The 22,680-nt window shown below is 34.6% G+C and overlaps 1 protein-coding gene across 3 annotated transcripts; it reads right to left on the bottom strand.

Annotated features, from left to right (window-relative positions):
- Positions 1–555: 555 nt before the first annotated feature.
- On the bottom strand, positions 556–21,147 carry zgc:162331 (uncharacterized protein LOC793007 homolog). Of its 3 annotated transcripts, none has more exons than XM_028793877.2 (5): positions 20,429–21,147; positions 13,192–13,380; positions 7,828–7,984; positions 7,299–7,475; positions 560–1,064 (listed from the first exon to the last, which is right to left on the bottom strand). In XM_028793877.2, exons 1-5 carry the CDS (start codon positions 20,478–20,480, stop codon positions 833–835), a joined length of 807 nt encoding a protein of 268 aa, XP_028649710.1. In that variant the 5' UTR covers positions 20,481–21,147; the 3' UTR covers positions 560–832. The 3 variants fall into 3 exon arrangements, with proteins under 3 accessions (XP_051778530.1, XP_028649710.1, XP_028649703.1); XM_028793870.2 differs by having other exon boundaries at positions 563–1,067; XM_051922570.1 differs by lacking the exon at positions 7,299–7,475 and having other exon boundaries at positions 556–1,067.
- Positions 21,148–22,680: the final 1,533 nt, after the last annotated feature.

Here is a 22,680-nt window from a genome sequence, read left to right as displayed (position 1 = left end):
CAAGTAATAACTGGCAACTAAATTAAGAATCTGGATTGAAAGAAACACCTGTATAGTGTTTTCACATCCTTCACGTGTTTGTACTATATGTGTGCTTCCATTTACCTTCCACATATTAAAATCTAGCAGATAAAATTCATTCAAGTATACATTCTTCTTTTTTAAGAAAGAGTGTCCTGCAACAAACTGGCTTCCATTCAAGGCTGATTGCAAATATGCACTTAATGTTGACATAAATAGCCTGTTTCATCCAGTTTAGCGTCACTGGTGTCAGAGATATGGTGAGGAATCCACGTTAGAGAGGAAAGCAGACCATTGTAGGGCAGACGCAGAATCACACAGGATTGATTAATGTTACTGGTTCCCCGACCTCCCACATTTTTGGGATGTATGAAATAAACTGGAGTACTGCAAAAAAATGTAATACTGACACTGAGTGAATAAAGCACACTACTGTTAATAAGTCATGTACATACTGCATATCGAGAATGTGTGGTTCACTCTGTTAACTAAATGCAATCCATAGAAAGGCTGATATTAATAAAAAAGAAAGTTGTTGAAAATTAATCTTTCTAGTTAAACAGTGATATGTATTTCCATGTCACATTCTAAACACAATTTCTTAAAAATTGCACTTGGAAATTATATGTTTATAAGATATACAAGTTTAGAATACTTTAAGTCATCACTACAGTCAGGAAATATATGCTCTAAAGGAAGAACAATTTTAGGAAAAGTCACAATATGATACTAAAAAAGGGAAAGAATTAAACACTTGTTCTCACACTTAGAATTTAAGTGCCATCAATATGGAGTACAGCAGGCTAAATTTTTACACAGGTTGGAGCAGAAGGCAGTGTCTCCGCGGTGTCTCCATAGGACTGCTGAATAAAATATTTGGGTGAGTTGTCACCATTTGCACATGGATGTCTATTGATTGTGGTGGTAAGTGTAGGGAAGGTGCGGCATTTGGGATCAGGATCCGCTGTAACACCACATTAGAGTACTCTTGTCTTTCACTGAATATTTCTTGACGTGAAGATTTCTGCAGGTTTTCATGACTTCTGCTAGAAACAGACAAAACAAAAATGAGTTAGGCACAAATGGCTTTACAATAAGAATGTGATTGAATGCTATAATTGCTTCAGTTAATGATTTCAATGTATACTGAATACTGAACTTTTAATTGTACTTGAGGATTGAATAAAATGTTTTCCTGCACTAATAGTTTTGAGCAAAGGTCTCATTTTATGGTAATAGAATGACATTTTGAATGAAAGGATTTTTTTCCAACCCAATTGCTTAAATATCCTTGCCAAGAGTGGAACTTTTTTGTGACTTGCTTGTGTTTTCATTCTGCTGGAGCTTGGAAAGAGACAAAAAGAAGCCAAATTTGAGTGTGTTTTAGTTTTAGCATATTTAATTAACTTATTTATTTGATTATTTTAACCTTCACTTGCACTTATTTTGTGATGGATTATTTATTCATGAAAGTATTTATTTATTAAGCTGCACTGCACTACAGAAATTAATGGAATTTTTGATTGCTTTGGAATAAATGTACAGAGCAGTTTCTGCACTAATCTAACTTTTAGTGCCTCATTGTCCTTGTCCATTCTCAGTTATGACTATCAATGTCCCAGGAAATGAAAGGCGCATAAGGTTATAGGCGTCTGAAGCATCCCACGTTTTAACCCCAGGTGTTCTCTGCGTGGAGTTTGCATGTTCTCTCTCTTCACATGTGGGTTTCATGTGGCTGCACAGGCTTCCTCACATAGCCCAAAGACATGCAGGCTAGGTGAATTGCCATTGCTACATTGACTGTAATGCATCTGTCTTTGTATTTGTCCTGATGCCCTGTCCAGCTGTGGTTCCAACCTTGCACTCAATGAACGCTAGGATATGCTTCAGTTTTCTGCGACCAGCTATGAATGAGCGGATTAGGTAATGGATGGATGGATGGTGCTATAAACATTTTTGACTATTCTCTCTGTTCCTTACTTGAAAGAACAGCCCTAGATTATTCTGCAGTTTTCATGAACATATATACAATCATACAAACAGACAACAGCAGTGCTTTGTCCAAGTATTATTGCAACAGTAAACTGAAAATTTAAAGTTGGAAAACTAATCATGTTCAGACTAAATACATTCAGAAGTCCCAAATAATTATGACATTTGACTCAGCTGTGGTTCTTGGTTAAAAAAAATAAATTATATGGAAAACCTGACTTAAAGTGGGAGGTAACCGTGCGTAATACAGATATGATCCAATATTTAAATCAACCAACAGAAAAAAAATGAAAACTATAAATGATTCTTGCAGTTAAAACATCTTTCCCTGAAGGCCCATCAGTTACAGTCGTGGCCTAATATAATGGCTGGCAGCTGCTGAGCACCACAATGAATGATGTATAGCATTAATAACATTCTTAAACCTGCTAAAACTATGGGGTCATTGGCATTTGCAATAGTAGACTCAGGGCCAGTCTCTATCCGTTACTGAACAGCCAATCAAAGCAAATTTTGTAAGAAAAATTACAGCATAAAAACACTATATATATTATTTACTATACTGTGTATATATATATATATATATATAATATATATATATATAGTAAATAAGAATTACAACAAGGGAAAGATACAGGATTTTGAACCAGATAGGATCTCATTTGATGTCAAGCACATAAACAAGCATAAAAGAAAAGTCCAAATGAAAGTGATCACAGATGTTGTCATCTGTCAGTCCATACAGAAACAAACAGCAAATGTTCAAAGTGCTCTCTGCAGCAAAGCCCCATTCTGTTCTTTAATGGTTCCAGAAATGATCATTGACTTCTGGTAATATTGTTCTTTAAATGGTCTGTGGGGTGGAAGAGGCAGGACCTCCGGGGCGAAACTGAAAATGATGTTATTAGTCATCGTGTGCTTTATCCTCTGGTCTGCATATGAGAGAAGAGGGGCTGTTAGTGACTGTGCTTTCTCATGGGCAGGTACCAATGTGCTTACCTCAGAAGTGTTGTATGGATGCTCCCTATGTGCATGCGAACAATACTATACAGTACAATTTTTTTGAGATTGTACTATTGTCATCTAATTTGAGGATAAATGCAAATAAGAATTTCATTGTACCATACAAACATAGCAATAAACTTAAACTTGATGCTGAAGCCACGTAATCCAATTCATGGTTGCTTAGACCAGAGCTTATTCTGGAAGAATAAGAAAAAATGGCTACAGCCAACTCTGGACAGGACACCAGTCCTTTACATGACCAACTCAAACACAATCACACCCACACTAAAATGGAACCAATTTAGAATTTCAGTTTAAACCAACAATCACATCTTTCAGGTGGGGTGGAAGAAAGCAGAACACACAAACGAAGGGACCATGATTCATAGCAAATACCCAAGGCATGTGAGGCAACAGCACTAACCAATGCAGCACTGGGCCACCTCAAAATTTTATATTTTATATATGCTTTTGCATGTTTGTTATATTTCTGTTTGTAAGCAACTATAGTTATTATAATGGTAATATAATGTAAATGTTACTATTTCTTACATGATTTATAAACACTTTTTTCATATAGGTATATATTGCATTCAGATATATTTAAAACATAAATATAGAGACATTATTACTCATGAAGATGTATGGAGAAGAATGAAAAAACAGACTGCCAAATGCGCTGATTTTATGAATGCAGTATAGAGAATTTTTGGCACTCATGTAAACTAATTACTAGATTTTGAAATATACTCCCTTCTTGACCTTTATTTGCTTTACACAGAAGATCTTGCCAAAGAAAAGTTCAACATGTACTACTTATATCTACACAGAACATTACAAGGAAAACTTTAGAAAACTTTTTTCGACTTGTATATGTACTTGACCCTGTTAGTCAGAAACTGAAATATGAATAATGCCACTTTAGTCTTACTTTTTAAAAAATGTGAAAACTGTTAACCTCCACTAGTTTGACTTTTCAGACTTACTGTCACTGTCAGTGTGGTAAATTCACACCATAATCCTCAGGTTCAAGTGCCAGCCAACTCACTGCAATTTAAATCTTTAAAAACAAATGTTTCTTACATTTACTTATAAAAGGAATTATTATGTATAAGAGATCAGATACAGGCAGCAATGCAATATATTTTGATTATCTATGACCAATATTCTATAGTGTCCTGTCCCCGGTTGTTTCAATGCTTGAACATGAAAGCTGTCAGGACAGAGACATCTTCTCCATGATGCTTGGTTAGACAGGCAAGTTTAAAGAACAGATGGATTCAGTAGCCAGGCCACGTAAAAGTCACATACTGTATAAAGAGTTCAAATCCTGCAGAGCAGATACTGGGACCAAGAATACTTTATGCCTTGATGTAAATTGAAAAGAAAGCTTTTCCTGTGATGTTGCTTTTTGTGACTGCTTTGCACTAATTAGTTTTCTGTTGTGGCAAACTATAGAGCATTAAACAAACCAGTTTTTTGTCAGGGTCACTGCTGTTTTACTAACATTTTAACACTAAGACATTTTTGATCTAGGGTGCACTGAATGAGCAATACGGGGGGAAAGAATGTTGCAGTTCCAGAGCAGAACTCTACTAAAAACTGCAGCAAGGTTTGCCGTTCACGAAAAGACAGGTTATAGAGGCGCTATGGCATTATAGAAAGGATAAAGATTAGTAAGGTACAAGAAGGAGACTACGGTATAGCAGCATTTTGGGTTATAAAAACTAATATAAAAAGGCAAAATTATAATAACCTTGATATGTTCAGTATAACTTGTTTAGCATTGTTGGTTCCCATGTCATCCATAGTGAACAAAGTGAATTAGTCTACTGTGGATAATACTAGCCCAAGCTCTGCCCCTATCACTTGTTAGCTGCATTCTTTTGCTAAACACCATCAATGTGGTGTTTTCCGCTATAATAACAGATTGGAAGGAAGAGTATTTTCCAGTTTTGTTTGTATTAAAAGTTGCAGGGGTGACTTAACAAACTTTCTAGTATCCATACTGTAATTAAAAAATCTTTGCTGTGTAATTGTCAACAATCTACATTTACAACTTTGCATGTATATAAAAGCCTCCACCTAACTTTAACACTGAGTTACCTCCAGCATCAAATAACCAATCTGGGCATGAAATGTTTTATGGTTGCTAGAATGGTGCCTTTCAATTAAAAAAAATGTGTGTTTAATTCTTTGTGAATTCAGAAGTATTTGTATATACAGTATGTATATATATTGTGACCATATGAGAGCGCCAGAGTGCCCCAAACCACAGATACAGCACATGTTAAAATAATAAAATAATGGATTTTTATTCTCCTTCAAGGCACTTTTCCCCAATCCTCTTGCAAGAACAAGCCACAAGTATACAATAAATATTCAATAATCCACAATTCTTCCTCCTTCTCCACCTCCGTTGAGTTTTGTCCACTGCCTCCCAACTCTGACTCTCTGAACTATGGCACTAGGCTCCTGTAAACAAGTACAGTTTAGTGATTATGTTCTAGTATTCTGGTTAATGACCCACAGCTTTTCTGTATTTACTCAATTCTCTGTCATGGAGTTTTGGGACCAGTTGAATAATAGTGCTGTAGTGAATGAGTCCTTTCAAGTTATGTCCAATTTCTATAACAATTTAGCCCTCTGGTTTTCAGGGCAAATCACAGTCTCTTGAGAAATCTGTTTTAAATTAAATTTCTTCCCTGGTCTTTTGCTAATTCCACCTTAGCAGTCTCTCTCTCTCACACACACACAATGTTTTTTTTCAGCAAACTACTCAAAGGAGCCAGCTGGAGTTACTTTGGTTTTTAAGGTTGATGTATCAAGCAGATTAGATGAATATACTGCAGTATTAATATAGTATAGTATAGGACTTCTGCTCATTTGGAATACTGCATATGTAGCAGTTATACTTTTTAAATTGTAAACATAGACCAATTAATAAATTATATATTTTTTTTGCATAATGTTGGCACATTGTCCATCTGTAATTCACCATGCTGATGTATATGCTAATCACATGCCTGTTTTATGTACTTTATTTATACCTAAAAACTAAAAACAACATTTTCCCTTTAGTTTCCAGCTAGCCTGTCTGGTTTCAGACTAATCTAGAATACTGACATCCAGATAGACCAAAATGATCTTTTTTTTTGTTTGTTTTTTTTCAGAAATGTGATCAGGAAATTCAAAAACATAAAGGAAAGTATTTTTTCTTTCATGAGTTCAAAACTTCAGGCTAGGCACTGGCTGAGGCTAAAGTCAAAGACCTAAGATGACATTTAGTAACAATATCGTGAATTCGGCTGACCTTTTCTTTGCTCTGGGTATTCAGCCTGTGTGAGGTTAACAATAGAGATGTGAAAAATGTCACCCTTTATAAATATCAAAACTGTGACATCTAATACCATGAGATCTAAAATAATCATTGCAGAATATAATGAAACATTTTTAATTCTAAAGTATGAAAGATGGAGGTTTTACTTTAAAAAAGAAAGCTAAAGAAAAAATATCTGAATTTTATTCTCGTTCTTAAATTTCTATTACAGACTTAAGTCTAATAAAGCTATGCTTTTTATAAATGAGGACAACACAATATTTTAATGGTGGCTTTCTATAGCTATATACACTATGTTTCTGTCATCAGAGGTCTTTGCTATTTCTGACACCTTAGCTCTTCTTAATATACTGTAGGAATTTTAACAATGATGAAATGTTTTTTGCATCATAATATGTGGGGTGAGCTACCTTAAATGCATCCTGTTGCAATGATACACAATTACATTCAATAATTAAACAGTCAAAGCCATTAACTGGTTATTATTTGCCACACGTTGATTGTACAGCAAACAAGGATCCAATCATCAATTTTCTGATCTTCCTGTTCTAATTCAGGTGTCCTTTAACAACCATATCAGGTATATAAGACATGAAACATCCCTGGATGGAGTGCTGATCCTCCACAGGAGACCCAAATCTTCGTTGTATCAAATGTTAGTGTGTAGCAGCAATGGAAACCTAAACATCTAATTATAGCTTACTTGTCAAAATGGTTTAACAGGGAGGTGGATATTTCTCAAGAGGTTATTAGTCAGTAGTACTTGCAGTTTACAAAACATGAAATGGATTTTAAATTACTGGGTGTATCACTCTCTATTACAACTTTTGCACTCTTATAGATTCTTCCAACTAGTCTACTTCAAAGTGCCAGGACCCTAATGATATAAAGAAGTTATAAATTAATTATATTAAAAGTAATCATTTCAATATTTTCTTACCTTTGATACCCCTTATTTACATAGCTTTTGCTTCTCCCTGGACAAAAAGAACTTCTAAGAATGGACAGGCGTGGATTACGTTCATATGAAAAATGTCTAGGTGAAATATTGAGCTGATTTCTGTTTCGCTCAATCCAGCATGATTTTCTTTGACGTTGTCTACCATCTTTCTGAGATCTAGAGACATATGTTTTTGAAGAAATTCGATTAATATTATGTATATCCTTAAAATAGTTGTTTTTGATAAACTAGGTGTCACTGTGTTATTACAGTACATGACAACAGGAAAAAGTAAAAAGCAAAAGGCTATCTATTGGTATTTCTTCTGTGACTGCATAATGAAGTATACCACTGAGGAAAGGCTAAGAGACAAGGGAACACCTATGATTTAAAAAATCCTTCTAATCTTTAAAATAATTGTCATTAACAGCTAAATAAACAATTGACACCACTTAAACTGTAAACATTGTAGCAAATGTTGCGTGCTGAAAATGACTAAGAAGTTATGAAAGAGCTCTTTGTTCCTTACCTGTCTGAGACATCTCTCTTATTTTCTAACAAATGCAGCCTCTTTTGTCGTATACAGCACACAATGAAGGATGCAGACAGAGTAAGGATTATAATACAGCTAATGATGGATGCTAGTACAGCAAGTTGAAACCCTTTGTCTTCAGGCTGTGGAATTGCTGCACCAGATATCAGCAAAGAAAACAGAAGAAAATATTATTCTTACTGCTCTATGTGATATTGTACATCAGTTCACAGGTTTTGGACACACACTTCGGGTACAAATAAAAGCATTATGTCTAATCTAGATTACTGAGATAAAGAATACTGTAAATCTGTAACAAAAATCTTAATACTTAGTAGAATCTACTCAAGTTAAGTGGCAATAAAATAAGTTTAGTTATGTTGATTCATTTCTGTCCTGCAATATTTGTTAATTCCTATTCCATTCATCTGGCAAATAATTACTCATCTAAAATGATATGTTATTGTGTATTGTGATTTTATTCTTGTGAGGTTCTATCTAAACACCTAGAGATGGGGGATCCTGATATTATTCACTACCCTAACCTATTTAAGGTTTTGAAAGTATTGTCTACTATATAGTTAAAATGATCAATGAAAAGAAAGGCCATGTCATGAGGTCATTGTGATCAAATTGCATATAATTGTTAAAGTCTACAAAGATCAATTATAATCTTGACTGAGAATGCAGTGGGTGATGGAGCTTGTGGATAGTGCATCTTGAAATTAGTATAATGGCATGAATTCATATTCAAACCAGTTTAGCCCTTTTTGGGTTCTGGTCGGCTCTGGCAGAATAAGGCATCACCATGCCAGTATCAGAGCAAAAAACAAAACTCTATTCTTCCAAAGCTTATAGAAAATCTTCTACTTATTGATGAAGCAAAAAAAAAAAAAACAACCCTTGTCAAAGGTATTGTGAGGATTGGTGGAAGAGATAGCCATAGGGTTTGTTAAGTAAATACTGGATTATGCTCAATGGAAGTCTTATTTAACCTGCTAACAGGCACTCCCTTATCACATTTAGGAGTACAAAACATTAACAGACTATTTAAAGTTGGTCAAGATACAAATGTGCAAAGAGCATAGGTTTCAGATTCAGTAAATATCTGACAAAAGTAAAAATACTTGCATTGTAAATTTAATAACAATTACAATAGTGCCTTGTACTCATATAACAGAGACAATGGAAATAAGAAAAAAGGGCATTTTTCAACAAAAGTGAAAGTAAGAGTGAATATCTATGTTGCTTGCACCAGTTCCTCTAAGACAGTATATATTCAATTTGCTCTCACATTTTCTCACCCACCCAATCCTTTCAGATTCCATGCATACTCATTTAGGCAACTGTGACATCATAAAAGTATCCTGTAATTTTTTTTTACAGTAATAAACATATATTATATCTAAAAATTAAAGAAGTCTTAGGATTTTACCATGATATTCACTGACTATTTATACACAAAAAGGAAATGAAAAAAACACAAAAGAACTGCTGGCAGAAAACATATAATTGAAAATCCAGAATTAAAGTAAAGTGGCACACAAGGTAGAAATGTCCATTGCCTTTGTCCATTCTTTTAAAACCAAGCATTATTCAGCCGGTATCAAGTGACTTGAAATACAGTCTAAAGAGCAGGCTGCTTCTCTGGCAAATACGGTCAGTCAAAAAAATGTGTCAGCATCACATGCTCTGTGATGGACATAAAGATACAATTCTACAGCAAACAGGTTAAAACATACTTGTACAAATACAATTAAAGTGTAACAGCTCCAAAACATAAATATATACAATATTCACTATTCTTGCTTTGTTAGTATCTGCCCAGTAGTATTAAAAAATTTTGTCTATCTGAAAATATAAGTAAATAAAAAGGCTGCCCAGCTATGTAGACAAAATTCACAAAATAAAAAAATCTAGTAGAATCTGCAACCAGCATTCATACACATGAATATATTAAAAATGAGGTAAGTTAATATAAAAATACAAGTGCGATTTGATTCATTTGAAGTTATATTTTTCAATTGAAAGGTTTCACTTTTGATATAAATCGCATAGTACTGGTTCAATTCACGTTAAAGCAATTTCTACGCTTTTAATATCTGTATGCATTCTGTAACTGTTCCCTACTATGCATTCATGAACATAGACCATCCAAACTGATGAGAGAGATTTCTTCTCTGAACACAAGGTTTTTGCTGGCTAATTGCACATTTCCATGGAGGCACTGATGTAATTAATTAACTTTAAAATACCTCTAAGACCAAAGAGAATGTCATTCCATTAAAGTATGTATCATTGGCGTTGCTTTCCAACTGACAAAGGCTCTAATCACTAAACCAAAAATAGAAATCAGGAGACAAAATGAATCAATAATCAGACATTTCATAAAGGGGCAAGCAAGAATCATAGTCATGAATGCAATAGTTTGAATCTGAAATTCTTAATACATTTGGTTCTTTTTTTGAGATAAAAGCTTTCTTTCATTTTTATTTAAAGTTCAAAAGAAGAGATTAACAATTAAGTTGTAACTGAAACCAGGGAACAAAAAAAAAGATTAACATTTTTAAGGAATACCGCAAATATTTATACACATCATAGTGTAAAGAAGACGAGGCTCAAATTAACAATTTTTTGATCAAATATACTGTAACTGCCACAATCTACAGAGACGAGAGGAACAAACCTCTGATGCTCTCTAAAATTACTAAAACCTTACTGAAGAACAGATCCAGGAATCCAGCAGGGTCTTTAAAAGTTTTAGGATAAATAATCAATGTTAGCGTTGGTAATATTTGCAAAAAGCATAACATTCTACCAAAAACACTATAATAGGTATCAATCACTGCCTTTCTAAAACAAAATAAATATGTAGGATTAACTTTTGCAAGGGAACTTGATCTAAAGATCTTTTTAAATTTAACTTTGGTAATATAAAGTATTAAACAAGATGTTACCAGATGGCCATCCCTCCATCTTTCTCTAGCTTGGGTTAATCTACATTGCCAAAAGGAACAGCCTCTAAAAGCTATGTTAATAAATTGTTTTATAAAAAAAAAGTTAAATTCAGTTGCACTTTCTTTATTTAAAATTCAAAATCACTCCACATTACCATTGATTACCCCAGAGAGATGTTAAAAAAAGGACCTTTAAATTTGAACTTCAGATAAGGAATGGAACTGTTGTGTTCATAAAATACATTTCTTCTTAATTTGTGCAAAGTGTGCTATAATTCAGCAAAAAACTGCATAGTGTGCAAACTGTCTGATTTAAAACTGTTTAGAATATATCCATGGTAAGAGCTGAATCGTGAATGCTGTTAACAGGTACCTGCCTCACTAGGGCATATACTTTGGGAATGTTTTACACACACTGACCATTTTGGTTTAAAACTTTAGCACATCTCTTAGATTTACTTTGATCTAACATTATTCCTAACCCCCTAACCACAATATTTGGACTAAAACTAGATAGTATAATATTATCTAAAGGAAAATGTATTTCTCAATTACAGTTTAACATTGAACGAGTGCCTTTCCAATTAACACTTGGTGCAAACAAAGTAACTAACCTTGCATGTGCTGTCAGTCCATTTTATACACTCTCACACATACATGCATTCAGTCACACAGGGCCCTTTAGAGTTTCCACATAACTTCACGTGCATGTCTGTGAGATGTGGAAAGAGAATGAGTATATATGGAAAGAAACATGCAACAAGGGAATATCTGAAAACTCCTCCACATAGGTTATTTCATAGATACAAATTCTGGTCCTGGGTTGAAACATCACTAGTTACTTAACCATAATACTGCTTATAAACAAAATTATTTGTCACAAATTATGACAATACATTTTTTACACTGAAAGTTTGAGAAGGATGTTGATAAAGAAAATACATGTGAAGAAAAACTATTTTTTCAGCATACTGAAATATTTATGATAACACTTTTCATTGTGGAATTGGAAATTATTCTATTCTTAGGCAACTTTGCCTGTTTTCGTATTTATGGCCCAGAAGGAAAGGCCTTGGTGGCACTTTGGCACAGTGATTAGTGCTATTGTCTCATAACTCAAAGGGCATGGTTTAAATTCTGCTTTCTTTGTAAAGCGTGCATGTTCTCCCAATGTGTGCACAGATATATTTGAGTTTCCAGGTATCTCAAAGACCTGTGTTTTATGTTAATTGGAGAAGTGTAATTTTCCAGGAAGTTAGTGTGTCTCATTCAAGGCCAATCCCAACCTTGGATCTGGTACTGCATCTCTTCATAAATATACAATGGAAAATGAATAGATGGATGGTTGAAAAGACTATTGCCAAAGATTTAGCATTTGTTACTTTTTTCCAAATGTGATAACTGACTGTTAATGCTTTTGTTTCAAACTATGGTACTAAATAAATATTTAGTATTAAACATTTTAACCTAAAGAGAAATGCATAAGTCCACAATATAGTAAAAGATGTACATTTTTACTTTCTTAGATTTCAGTCTTGACTGTCAAAGAGGCACACGGTATTTTTTTGTTTCAAATGCTCTTTTACCACTAACCATGGGAAATGTCTAGGCTCTCTGTGGACTTTGTGCTGTTTGCCTAATCTGCTTGTTCTTCACTGCTAATAGTTTTGCATTGTAATTTCAACTTTGAAATTATCTTTTCATGTCATGATATTGCAAGCTTCAAATGTCAGACCATATGATCCTCATATCTGGCTTTAACTTATTAAGATGGAGACTTTAAAAGTATGTGGCATGCAGGAGCAGTCTATTAATTGCTTTTTCTTGTGGTGTAGAATGCCATGTTTAACTACAGGTATGGTGCTTGCTGCCGTATTTTCTCCCCACATTCCCGTGAGTTAACTGTGACCCTGAAGAGTCCTAGACTGTATGACCTAACAGTTGTTTTTGAGGGTTCTCTAAATAGAATCCTATTCTATCGTATCCTTCCTTGTGAGTATGATAATAAAGTCGGCCCTCCAACAACTTTAAGCAAATATATTGAGCATGAAAATGTGTCTGTGATAGTAGTTTACTGATCCATTCTCTTTTGAAAGTTATTTTAGCTTATCATAATAGGTAGTGTCAAATAACATTGTTTTTAGTAATAATGCAAAATAAACAAGATATACTTGTTTACAAATTTGTTGGGAGGATTAAATGATTTTTAAAACGTAAGTCAGATGGAAGATTTTTGATGTGGAAACTAAATTACCAGTTTTTATTCCCTTAATAAATAAGTTTTCCCAATCTACCCCATGGTTATATGATATCATCAGTGTAAACCCCATCTAGTATTCATTAGGCACTGTAATATTAAAAATAAAGATTTTATCTCAGAGAATATTTAATGCTAGCATCTTACCTTCACAGACTGGAAAATGGTTATTCCATACTGGTGCACCCTTTCTCAATTCACAGGTTACCTTCTCACTGCCCACAAGTTGGTAGCCCTCTTTACACCAGAAGACCAGAATTGTACCAACAGAGGTACCTGATCCTTCTTCAATAAAAAATGAACCACACTGAGAAGTATGTAGTTCACACTGAAGAGCTGCAGAGAAAATGGAAACCTTAATGATGACAGATATCAGGAACTTATGGATTATTTTTTAATTAACATTTACTCATTGTTATAACACATTTTCATTTTTTTATTTACAGTATGTTTGATTATATTTTTATTGTGGTTATGATGATGTCTAGTGATGACTGAACCCCACTTAATTTGCTTCACCTACAGAAATATTCAGGAACTTTGCCAAACTCAACAAAATGTATTGAAGACAATCGGGATGAATAAACTGTTTAGAGGGGATTATAATTTGCGAATGATCTTTTAAGCACCCGTACCTACTAGGTAAATGTTTACTAACTATGCTGGACTGATACCTGAGATACAATTAATATAATTAAATATTACAACAGTCAAATTTACTAAGGCTTGTCCCTTGCAGATTTCAAAGCAGGTACTCACCTCTTCGACAATCTGGCTTCTTTTCTGCCTCTGGAACCAAATGCACAATATGCACATGGATCCTTCACTCTTTCCCGTGTGCATAAACTACTCAGTACTCTGGCTAATTCTAATAAAGGGGTAGGCACACATATTGTATACAGGACCCATTCAAGTCCATACGAAAGGGCATTACCTTTAAGACAGAAATACACTGACACAGTTTCTTTCTGTGTCAATTTCATTTTAAATTTAATAAAAAGATTTCTACTTACTTTCAGCCCACTACTAGGAACAGCATTATGTAGGGAGGGTCTGTCCCATCCAACATTGACTGCTACAGCCCTTAACTATCATGCTGGCCTTGCAAAGGATGGGAGCTAGGAAATAAAAAGTTTGTATAAGCCAGCCACAAAGAATATTTGTAGGAAAATCAATTCGGCATATTTGCTGTGAAAAATGCTTTGGGAAATTTTGCCGTTCAACGCAAATGATGTCATTGTGTAACCTTTTAATTTTTCATGGGCACTGTCATTTTGTGTATTTGTGTTCATGGTCATGCCATTTTGTGCTTCTGGATGTCAAGTCAGTACTGTTATTTGTGTCTGGTTACTGTGATGTTGTATGGCTGTTAGGCAAAAAAGGCATCTGCCCATGTAACCAGTAAAATTATGGTACCCATGATATATAAGATAACCTCTCGTATAAAGTAAGCATCTGAACATGATTAGCATTAAAAGAAAAGAGTAGTTCTCTAGCAAATAATGGAGGTATTTAGGCAACAAAATCTGCTTTTAATAATTCTTTAGGCAAACTGTTAGGTTTAGTCCTTTTATTTTGGTCAAATGAAATAACGATCTTCTGTGCTACTGACCATCACTACAACTCAGACTAACACATTGCCTAGCCATAAAAAGACTCTTCTCTACAAGTCCAATTCATTTTATATGACACTCTTTGTAGTCCTACCTGAACACAACAGTACGAAGATATAAAATGAGAACAGTGTGGATCACAAAGCAAAACAACAAATGTACATTTTCTAGACGTGGGCAAGTTGTGTCTTATTTGCTAAGAATAAAATGAGTACAAAAAATCCCTATGTTATGATTACACATAGAGTAGGCCTGCATATTGCACACTAATTCAGTTATTGGATTCAACTGTTTGATTTTACTTAAAGCACCACAGAAGCAAACTAGTTTTTAAAGGGGAATCATCGAAAAGAATTCAGACTTGTAAGGGCCAGTAATTAGAATGTCTGCCTAAAAAGAATATTCAAAAAGCAGTCAAAATAGGTTGATGCACACAAAGAGAAAGAAGCTAATATTTAACAAACAAAGCATCAATTATAAACCCAATGTCAGGAACAAAGAAATTCAAAACCAGAAACCTTATACAGTGGTGTGAAAAACTATTTGCCCCCTTCCTGATTTCTTATTCTTTTGCATGTTTGTCACACAAAATGTTTCTGATCATCAAACACATTTAACCATTAGTCAAATATAACACAAGTAAACACAAAATGCAGTTTTTAAATGATGGTGTTTATTATTTAGGGAGAAAAAAAATCCAAACCTACATGGCCCTGTGTGAAAAAGTAATTGCCCCCTTGTTAAAAAATAACCTAACTGTGGTGTATCACACCTGAGTTCAATTTCCGTAGCCACCCCCAGGCCTGATTACTGCCACACCTGTTTCAATCAAGAAATCACTTAAATAGGAGCTGCCTGACACAGAGAAGTAGACCAAAAGCACCTCAAAAGCTAGACATCATGCCAAGATCCAAAGAAATTCAGGAACAAATGAGAACAGAAGTAATTGAGATCTATCAGTCTGGTAAAGGTTATAAAGCCATTTCTAAAGCTTTGGGACTCCAGCGAACCACAGTGAGAGCCATTATCCACAAATGGCAAAAACATGGAACAGTGGTGAACCTTCCCAGGAGTGGCCGGCCGACCAAAATTACCCCAAGAGCACAGAGACGACTCATCCGAGAGGTCACAAAAGACCCCAGGGCAACGTCTAAAGAACTGCAGGCCTCACTTGCCTCAATTAAGGTCAGTGTTCACGACTCCACCATAAGAAAGAGACTGGGCAAAAATGGCCTGCATGGCAGATTTCCAAGACGCAAACCACTGTTAAGCAAAAAGAACATTAGGGCTCGTCTCAATTTTGCTAAGAAACATCTCAATGATTGCCAAGACTTTTGGGAAAATACCTTGTGGACTGATGAGTCAAAAGTTGAACTTTTTTGGAAGGCAAATGTCCCGTTACATCTGGCGTAAAAGGAACACAGCATTTCAGAAAAAGAACATCATACCAACAGTAAAATATGGTGGTGGTAGTGTGATGGTCTGGGGTTGTTTTGCTGCTTCAGGACCTGGAAGGCTTGCTGTGATAGATGGAACCATGAATTCTACTGTCTACCAAAAAATCCTGAAGGAGAATGTCCGGCCATCTGTTCGTCAACTCAAGCTGAAGCGATCTTGGGTGCTGCAACAGGACAATGACCCAAAACACACCAGCAAATCCACCTCTGAATGGCTGAAGAAAAACAAAATGAAGACTTTGGAGTGGCCTAGTCAAAGTCCTGACCTGAATCCAATTGAGATGCTATGGCATGACCTTAAAAAGGCGGTTCATGCTAGAAAACCCTCAAATAAAGCTGAATTACAACAATTTTGCAAAGATGAGTGGGCCAAAATTCCTCCAGAGCGCTGTTAAAGACTCATTGCAAGTTATCGCAAACGCTTGATTGCAGTTATTGCTGCTAAGGGTGGCCCAACCAGTTATTAGGTTCAGGGGGCAATTACTTTTTCACACAGGGCCATGTAGGTTTGGATTTTTTTTTCTCCCTAAATAATAAAAACCACCATTTACAAACTGCATTTTGTGTTTACTTGTGTTATATTTGACTAATGGTTAAATGTGTTTGATGATCAGAAACATTTTGTGTGACAAACATGCAAAAGAATAAGAAATCAGGAAGGGGGCAAATAGTTTTTCACACCACTGTATATGTGTAATCATCTTTCATTTCATCTGGCCTCTGATATTATAGATATTTCTTTTGCAAAGACACTCAAAATTCTGACAATTCCTTGCAGGTGCCTCCATGTATCATACATCACTAGCAATGGGTGCCTTCAATATAAATGATATATAGTGCCCATAACAAAAAATACAAAATGAAAGTGCACATTAAACAAAATAGCAGCTTAGCTATCCCATAAAATGATATTTAATTTAATATATTAAAATTGTCTATTTCTGTTAAAATTTTGGATTTGTTTTTGTTAATTGATTGTTTATTAATTTGGCACATATATTTAGCAATAAAATAAACAGTGGAACTGTGCAGTGTTTAGGTGTAAAAAGAAGAAAAATCTTTCTGTTAAAATGAAAAATGTAGTGTTTAGTGAAGAAAGGAAAAGAACATACTGAAAAGCATAATAATAATATTATAAAGCATAAATATCAGGAAAAAAGAAAAAAAATGCCAAGTAATTAAAAATGGGCGTGTATGTGGGGCACAGACAATCATGGATGTGTGAAGCACTAGAATAAAACAAATCTGTTAAGAGCCAATAAAGAAAGAAGTTGCTTGCATCTAATGAGAGAAATATCAGCTGCTATCTAGTTAAGTAAAAATAATTTGTGTTACGTTTTTTTGTTAAAGCTTAACTGAACATTAAAGAATACTTATTTTGATTTTCTAATATTTGATAGAGAGCTTGGTGGCTTACTGGCTAGTGCAGCTACTTCACAACTAAAGAGTCTTAGAGTAAGCACATTCTGCCTGTGGCTATGTGGGTTTTCTTTTGAGTACTCCAGTTTTCTCCCACATCCTAAAGCCATATACGTTAGGTTGAATGACTAAAAATAAGTGTATATGAATGTGCTTTAGTTTTCCCAACAACCAACTGGTTGGCTCCAGCCCTGGCTAACTGGTTAGCAACATCACATATCACTAGCAATGGGTAAGCTGCAAAACTGATTGGATAGTTGATTATACAGGTTTGATCTTGTCTTGTACCCATTAAAACAATTTAGTTCTCTTTCCTAATTTTGACCTAATTCTGACAGCTGATGTCTCTGTTAGTTAAAAGTTATTTGATATTTATGAATTTATTGGTTATAGACCCTGTTTTGAAGTTTGTCAATTAATTTATCTGTCATCTAGTTGCTTGCATTTGACACAGAAAATAAAAACTGTAATAACCTTTAAGAAAACATCATTATTTTTATTTAGACTGAGGCATTTCCATGTTAACTTTACACAATGGATTGGTATCAGTTTGTAAGCTCAAACAATGAAAGTTGACTGCAGAATCTTTTAACACAGATTCAGAGTATAAGACAATCAATTGGAGAAAGTGAAAAAGCCGACATAGGCAAGGAGTAATTCAGGCATGGATATCTAGAATCTGAAACAAAATCTCAAATTGCTTAATGCTAACATTTTTAGTTATATGTTATAAAAACAGCACAAATAAATACACTAAGAAACAAAACAAAAGTACAAAGAAGCAATCAGGTTTGACTGGGAGGCAATATATTTCAATGTAACATAGCTTAATAAAGTAACCAAAACCAAATATAATTTGCTAAATTGTTATACATTTAAAAAGCATTTAGGGTTACATTTTTATTTTGTAGTGCAGCATGAAAAAGCCTGGCTTTTAAAGGACATGCATCCATCCATTTCTCTAAATCTGCTTGTTTCATTTATGGGAGAAGGTAGCTGGAGCCAGTCCGTGCAGCATCAGGCATGCAGATGAAACCAACCCTTGACAGGTTGCCACACTCACTCATACTATAAAAAATGCCAATCAATTTATCCTACATAAAACCTTTAATGTTAATACTACACCCAAAATACTAGAATTGTTTTGTCAGTCTAAATGTTTCTGTTAAAAATGTATGCAGTGCATCTATTTATTAAATAAAAGGAGTACATTTCAGATTATGGTTAATAACATCTAAATATGTAATCAATATACAAATATAAGATGGCAAATAGAGTGAAATGTCTGATTAATTGTGACTTCATTTCATGGGATGTAAACTAGTAAGTTGGAAAAGCATTGGCAGGAAACAAAAGTCATTAAGACAACATAAGAAAATGTCAATGCAATGTCAATTTAAGAAAATGTGAATAACTAATTACGGTTCAATAAATCCCAGAGTTTCAAAGTTGAAAATAAAATAAAACACTGACACATGCATTATTTTCAGCCTCACAACTGCACACCCATATGCATGGTTTGTGCTGCATCTTTCTGAACAATAAAGGAGGTGTTTTTGAATTTCCACATGCAACAAGCTTGTGAACGCTGTTCATTAATGGAGTGCACATTTAAGGGACTTATAAGTGTTTGGCTTACACAAAAAATTTGCTTTCTGTGTAATTTCCTCACTATGACCATGAAGTGATTAATGGATTAATTGACTGAAGAAATAGCACAATTGTAATCATAGTTATTAAGGACTAATGATTTAAAGAATTCACTATGAAATGCTATCAGGATTCACAGTACAAAACCACAGTGATCCTAGAGCAAGTAGCAGAATAACAGCATAACCTGTATAAGATTCTCTGACTTGGTTGTCTTTCCAGAATGTGTTGTAAAGTATTTTCATATAAGCCAACACTTTGGTGAGAAATAAAGCAAATCTCTGTGAAATCCACTAAAATGAGTTATTAATGTGTCAGAAAGTGGAGCATAACTGTTATTGCTTAAAAACACAGAAACAGCATTTAAGAAAAAAATCAAAACGTACATGCAACACCAGTAAATTGGGGTCAAAGTTAAATTATCCTTCAACAAAACAGGAAAAATGTCACAGTTTCTGTTTTAAAGTCATCTAGATTTGTTTCTATACTACAGTATAAATATATCAAACCTGGATCTGGAGAAAAAAATAAAGGCTTTATTTTGTCCAGGGTAATGAGTGTTGCTGCCCATTGCTCACCTTATGATGTAATGTTGTTTCTTAAAAATTAGCCATGCAGATTTTTCTATTTCAAAGTTGTTGATTTCAGAACAATATTTACATCTTTCTTTACTTAATCCTGTTTGTGTTACACTGCAGTGGGCTGGCGCCCTGCCCCGGGTTTGTTTCCTGCCTTGCGCACTGTGTTGGCTGGGATTGGCTCCAGCAGACCCCTGTGACCCTGTAGTTTGGATATAGCGGGTTGGATAATGGATGGATGGATGGATGTTTGTGTTACATTTTCAACTTTAGCTCAGATATCTACCTGCAAAGAGACACACTCATATTTCACTATTCTCCCCACACTGGATCACACTTATACATAATGTTTTTCATATTGCTTGGTGGTGTTCTTGAAATATGACAGCTTCCAAACAGTTTGTGCTGTGTTTGAAATGAAGCAAGCAAAATCCATTTTCTACAGTATGTGGAGCTTTCAAAATTCCAAAATTGTTGCATGAAGTTGACTGTGTGCAATGTGAAACAGCACCCTACCTCTCATTAAAGCCATAAACATAGATAGATAGATGATAGGTGTTAATTGACACACTTTAAAGTAACTATAACATAAATATTTTTGGCACTTCAGAGCTATTAAATGCTAAGTTAAAAAAAAAAAGAACACACACAATAAATCTACAGATACCTGATGCATGAGTGGTGACCTCTGTACTGTTAAGAGTATCTTCAGGAGTCATAGTCTTTAAATTAAAAACAATCCTTGATAGGCAGAATCCAAAAATATGCTAGCTCCCATCACACAGAAACAGAAGCATCCACAACTTCATGTCCATCCATAACTTCATGTCCAGCTCTCAAAAATCTCCAGCTGCAACATCAGTGGAAGGATTTTTCCTAACACAGCCATTCAGAATAAATTCTTTTCTTCATTCTGTCATAAACTATTAAGAACAGAAAGCCGGATTTAGGAGGGCCAGGATTTGTGAGCAGCAGGGTGGGCGCATGTGTTGATGACATTCCTTATTCTAAATCCGCGAGGTATATTTTTCTGTCTCAGTTTGTTTCCCTCTCTGTTGCACACTCTCTCTTTTTCTGTTAGCAAAAGCACTTAGTGTTTGATGACAAAGCAGAAAAAACATGTATTTTTCATGAGGCTTCCTTGCTGTTTCCTCTTTCTGCAAATGACTTCTTTTTTACAGCCTTTCCCCTGCTTTCCAATCAGATTTTCTTTCTTGGATCCACATGTAATCTTAAACCAGCCTTTCAGATCCATGGGGTTGCATGTGCATTTCGCAAGTGGCATTATATAATCGAAACAAAGCAAATCTGAAGCTAATAGTAAAGCTTGGCTAATAGAGTATTAAGTGTGAAAGCAAGAACTGTACTGCATTCTGGAGATTATTAGCTTTGTGTTATGTGCTTACGTAAAAAGGGAGCGACAATCAGCTGACTTACACAAGAGCATTCTCTGTGATTTCTTTCATCAGAAAGAGAATAATTGAATTTATTTTTCTACAGAGCTCTTTACTGAATACAGGTTCAGATTGCTTTCACAAGTTTAGAGCTTTAAATCATTTACTTACATCAACAAAAACCACATAAATTCATAATATAATATGTGAGGTTGATTTTCTTTACTAAAAATATAAAAGAAGTCATTATTAGTGTTCAAGCTGTTATTGCTTTTCCAGTGCTTGGGCCTTAGGTTTATTTTGTACATAGGGTACCAAATAGGATGATCTCTATAGGTGCTTTTAATTTCCTGAATTATATAGCATGTAGGTGTCCTGTAGCAGTTGATAAATTGCCAGTTGTGGCCACTTTTATGGACTTTTATGAATCATCTCACACACACTCTAACATTTACACTTTCACTAACCTACTATGCATGTCTGATTAGGTAATACATTAAATAAAAATGGCATATGCTTAACAGCATATTGTACTAGCAGCTCAAATCAACAGAAAATGCAAAGCAAAAGAAAATATTGATGCGCTGAAAGCAGCCCTTAAAACGTTTTAGCGTTCACCTATAATATTGACACATACATTCAAAACAATAAGAGACACCCATTTCAACAACAAAATATGTATCAGCAACAGCAAAATACCGACACTGTTGCTTGCAGTTCTAATTTTGATTGTTTTTACATGTTCAAAATAAACTTCTGATTTCTAAAGCAGCGTTTTTCAACATTTAAGTATTTGTGACCTGAGTTTTCATAACAGTTTTAATTGCGCCCCCCCCTAACATTTTTTTGAAAGGAGCCCACTAATACCAATTTGTTCTTTTTTAATTAATGATATATCATAGATGCATATTTTATTATACCTACTTAACTTTTATCGACATTTATCTAACTCTACAGTATATTTATTTTTATAGTATCAGAATGTAGTTTAAGTTAATTTGTTTTGGTTTCAATAGATGTATTTTTCATATTTTTGATTCTTGTTTTCTTTTTTTCACATCCTCGCGCCCCCCTTTTTGTTACTTCGCGCCCCCCTAGAGGGGCCCGCTACACAGTTTGAGAACCACTGTTCTAAAGAAAGTTTTGAAAGCATTAAGGTCCCAGCATTAAATGGCACCTGTGCTTACAGAGATGCAGGATGCTTCTTAGAAGTTTTGAACTGCACAGAAAGTCGTATACAGTAATTCCTCCTCCATTGCGGGGGTTGCGTTCCAGAGCCACCCGCGAAATAAGAAAATCCGTGAAGTAGAAACCATATGTTTATATGGTTATTTTTATATTGTCATGCTTGGGTCACAGATTTGCGCAGAAACACAGGAGGTTGTAGAGAGACAGGAACGTTATTCAAACACTGCAAACAAACATTTGTCTCTTTTTCAAAAGTTTAAACTGTGCTCCATGACAAGACAGAGATGACAGTTCTGTCTCACAATTAAAAGAATGCAAACATATCTTCCTCTTCAAA

This window comes from Erpetoichthys calabaricus, chromosome 1 (assembly GCF_900747795.2).
Source record: "Erpetoichthys calabaricus chromosome 1, fErpCal1.3, whole genome shotgun sequence".
In the NCBI taxonomy this organism is placed as follows: domain Eukaryota; kingdom Metazoa; phylum Chordata; class Cladistia; order Polypteriformes; family Polypteridae; genus Erpetoichthys; species Erpetoichthys calabaricus.
The sequence above is the reverse complement of the archived record's forward strand: the minus strand, read 5'-3'. Positions and strand labels throughout refer to the sequence as shown.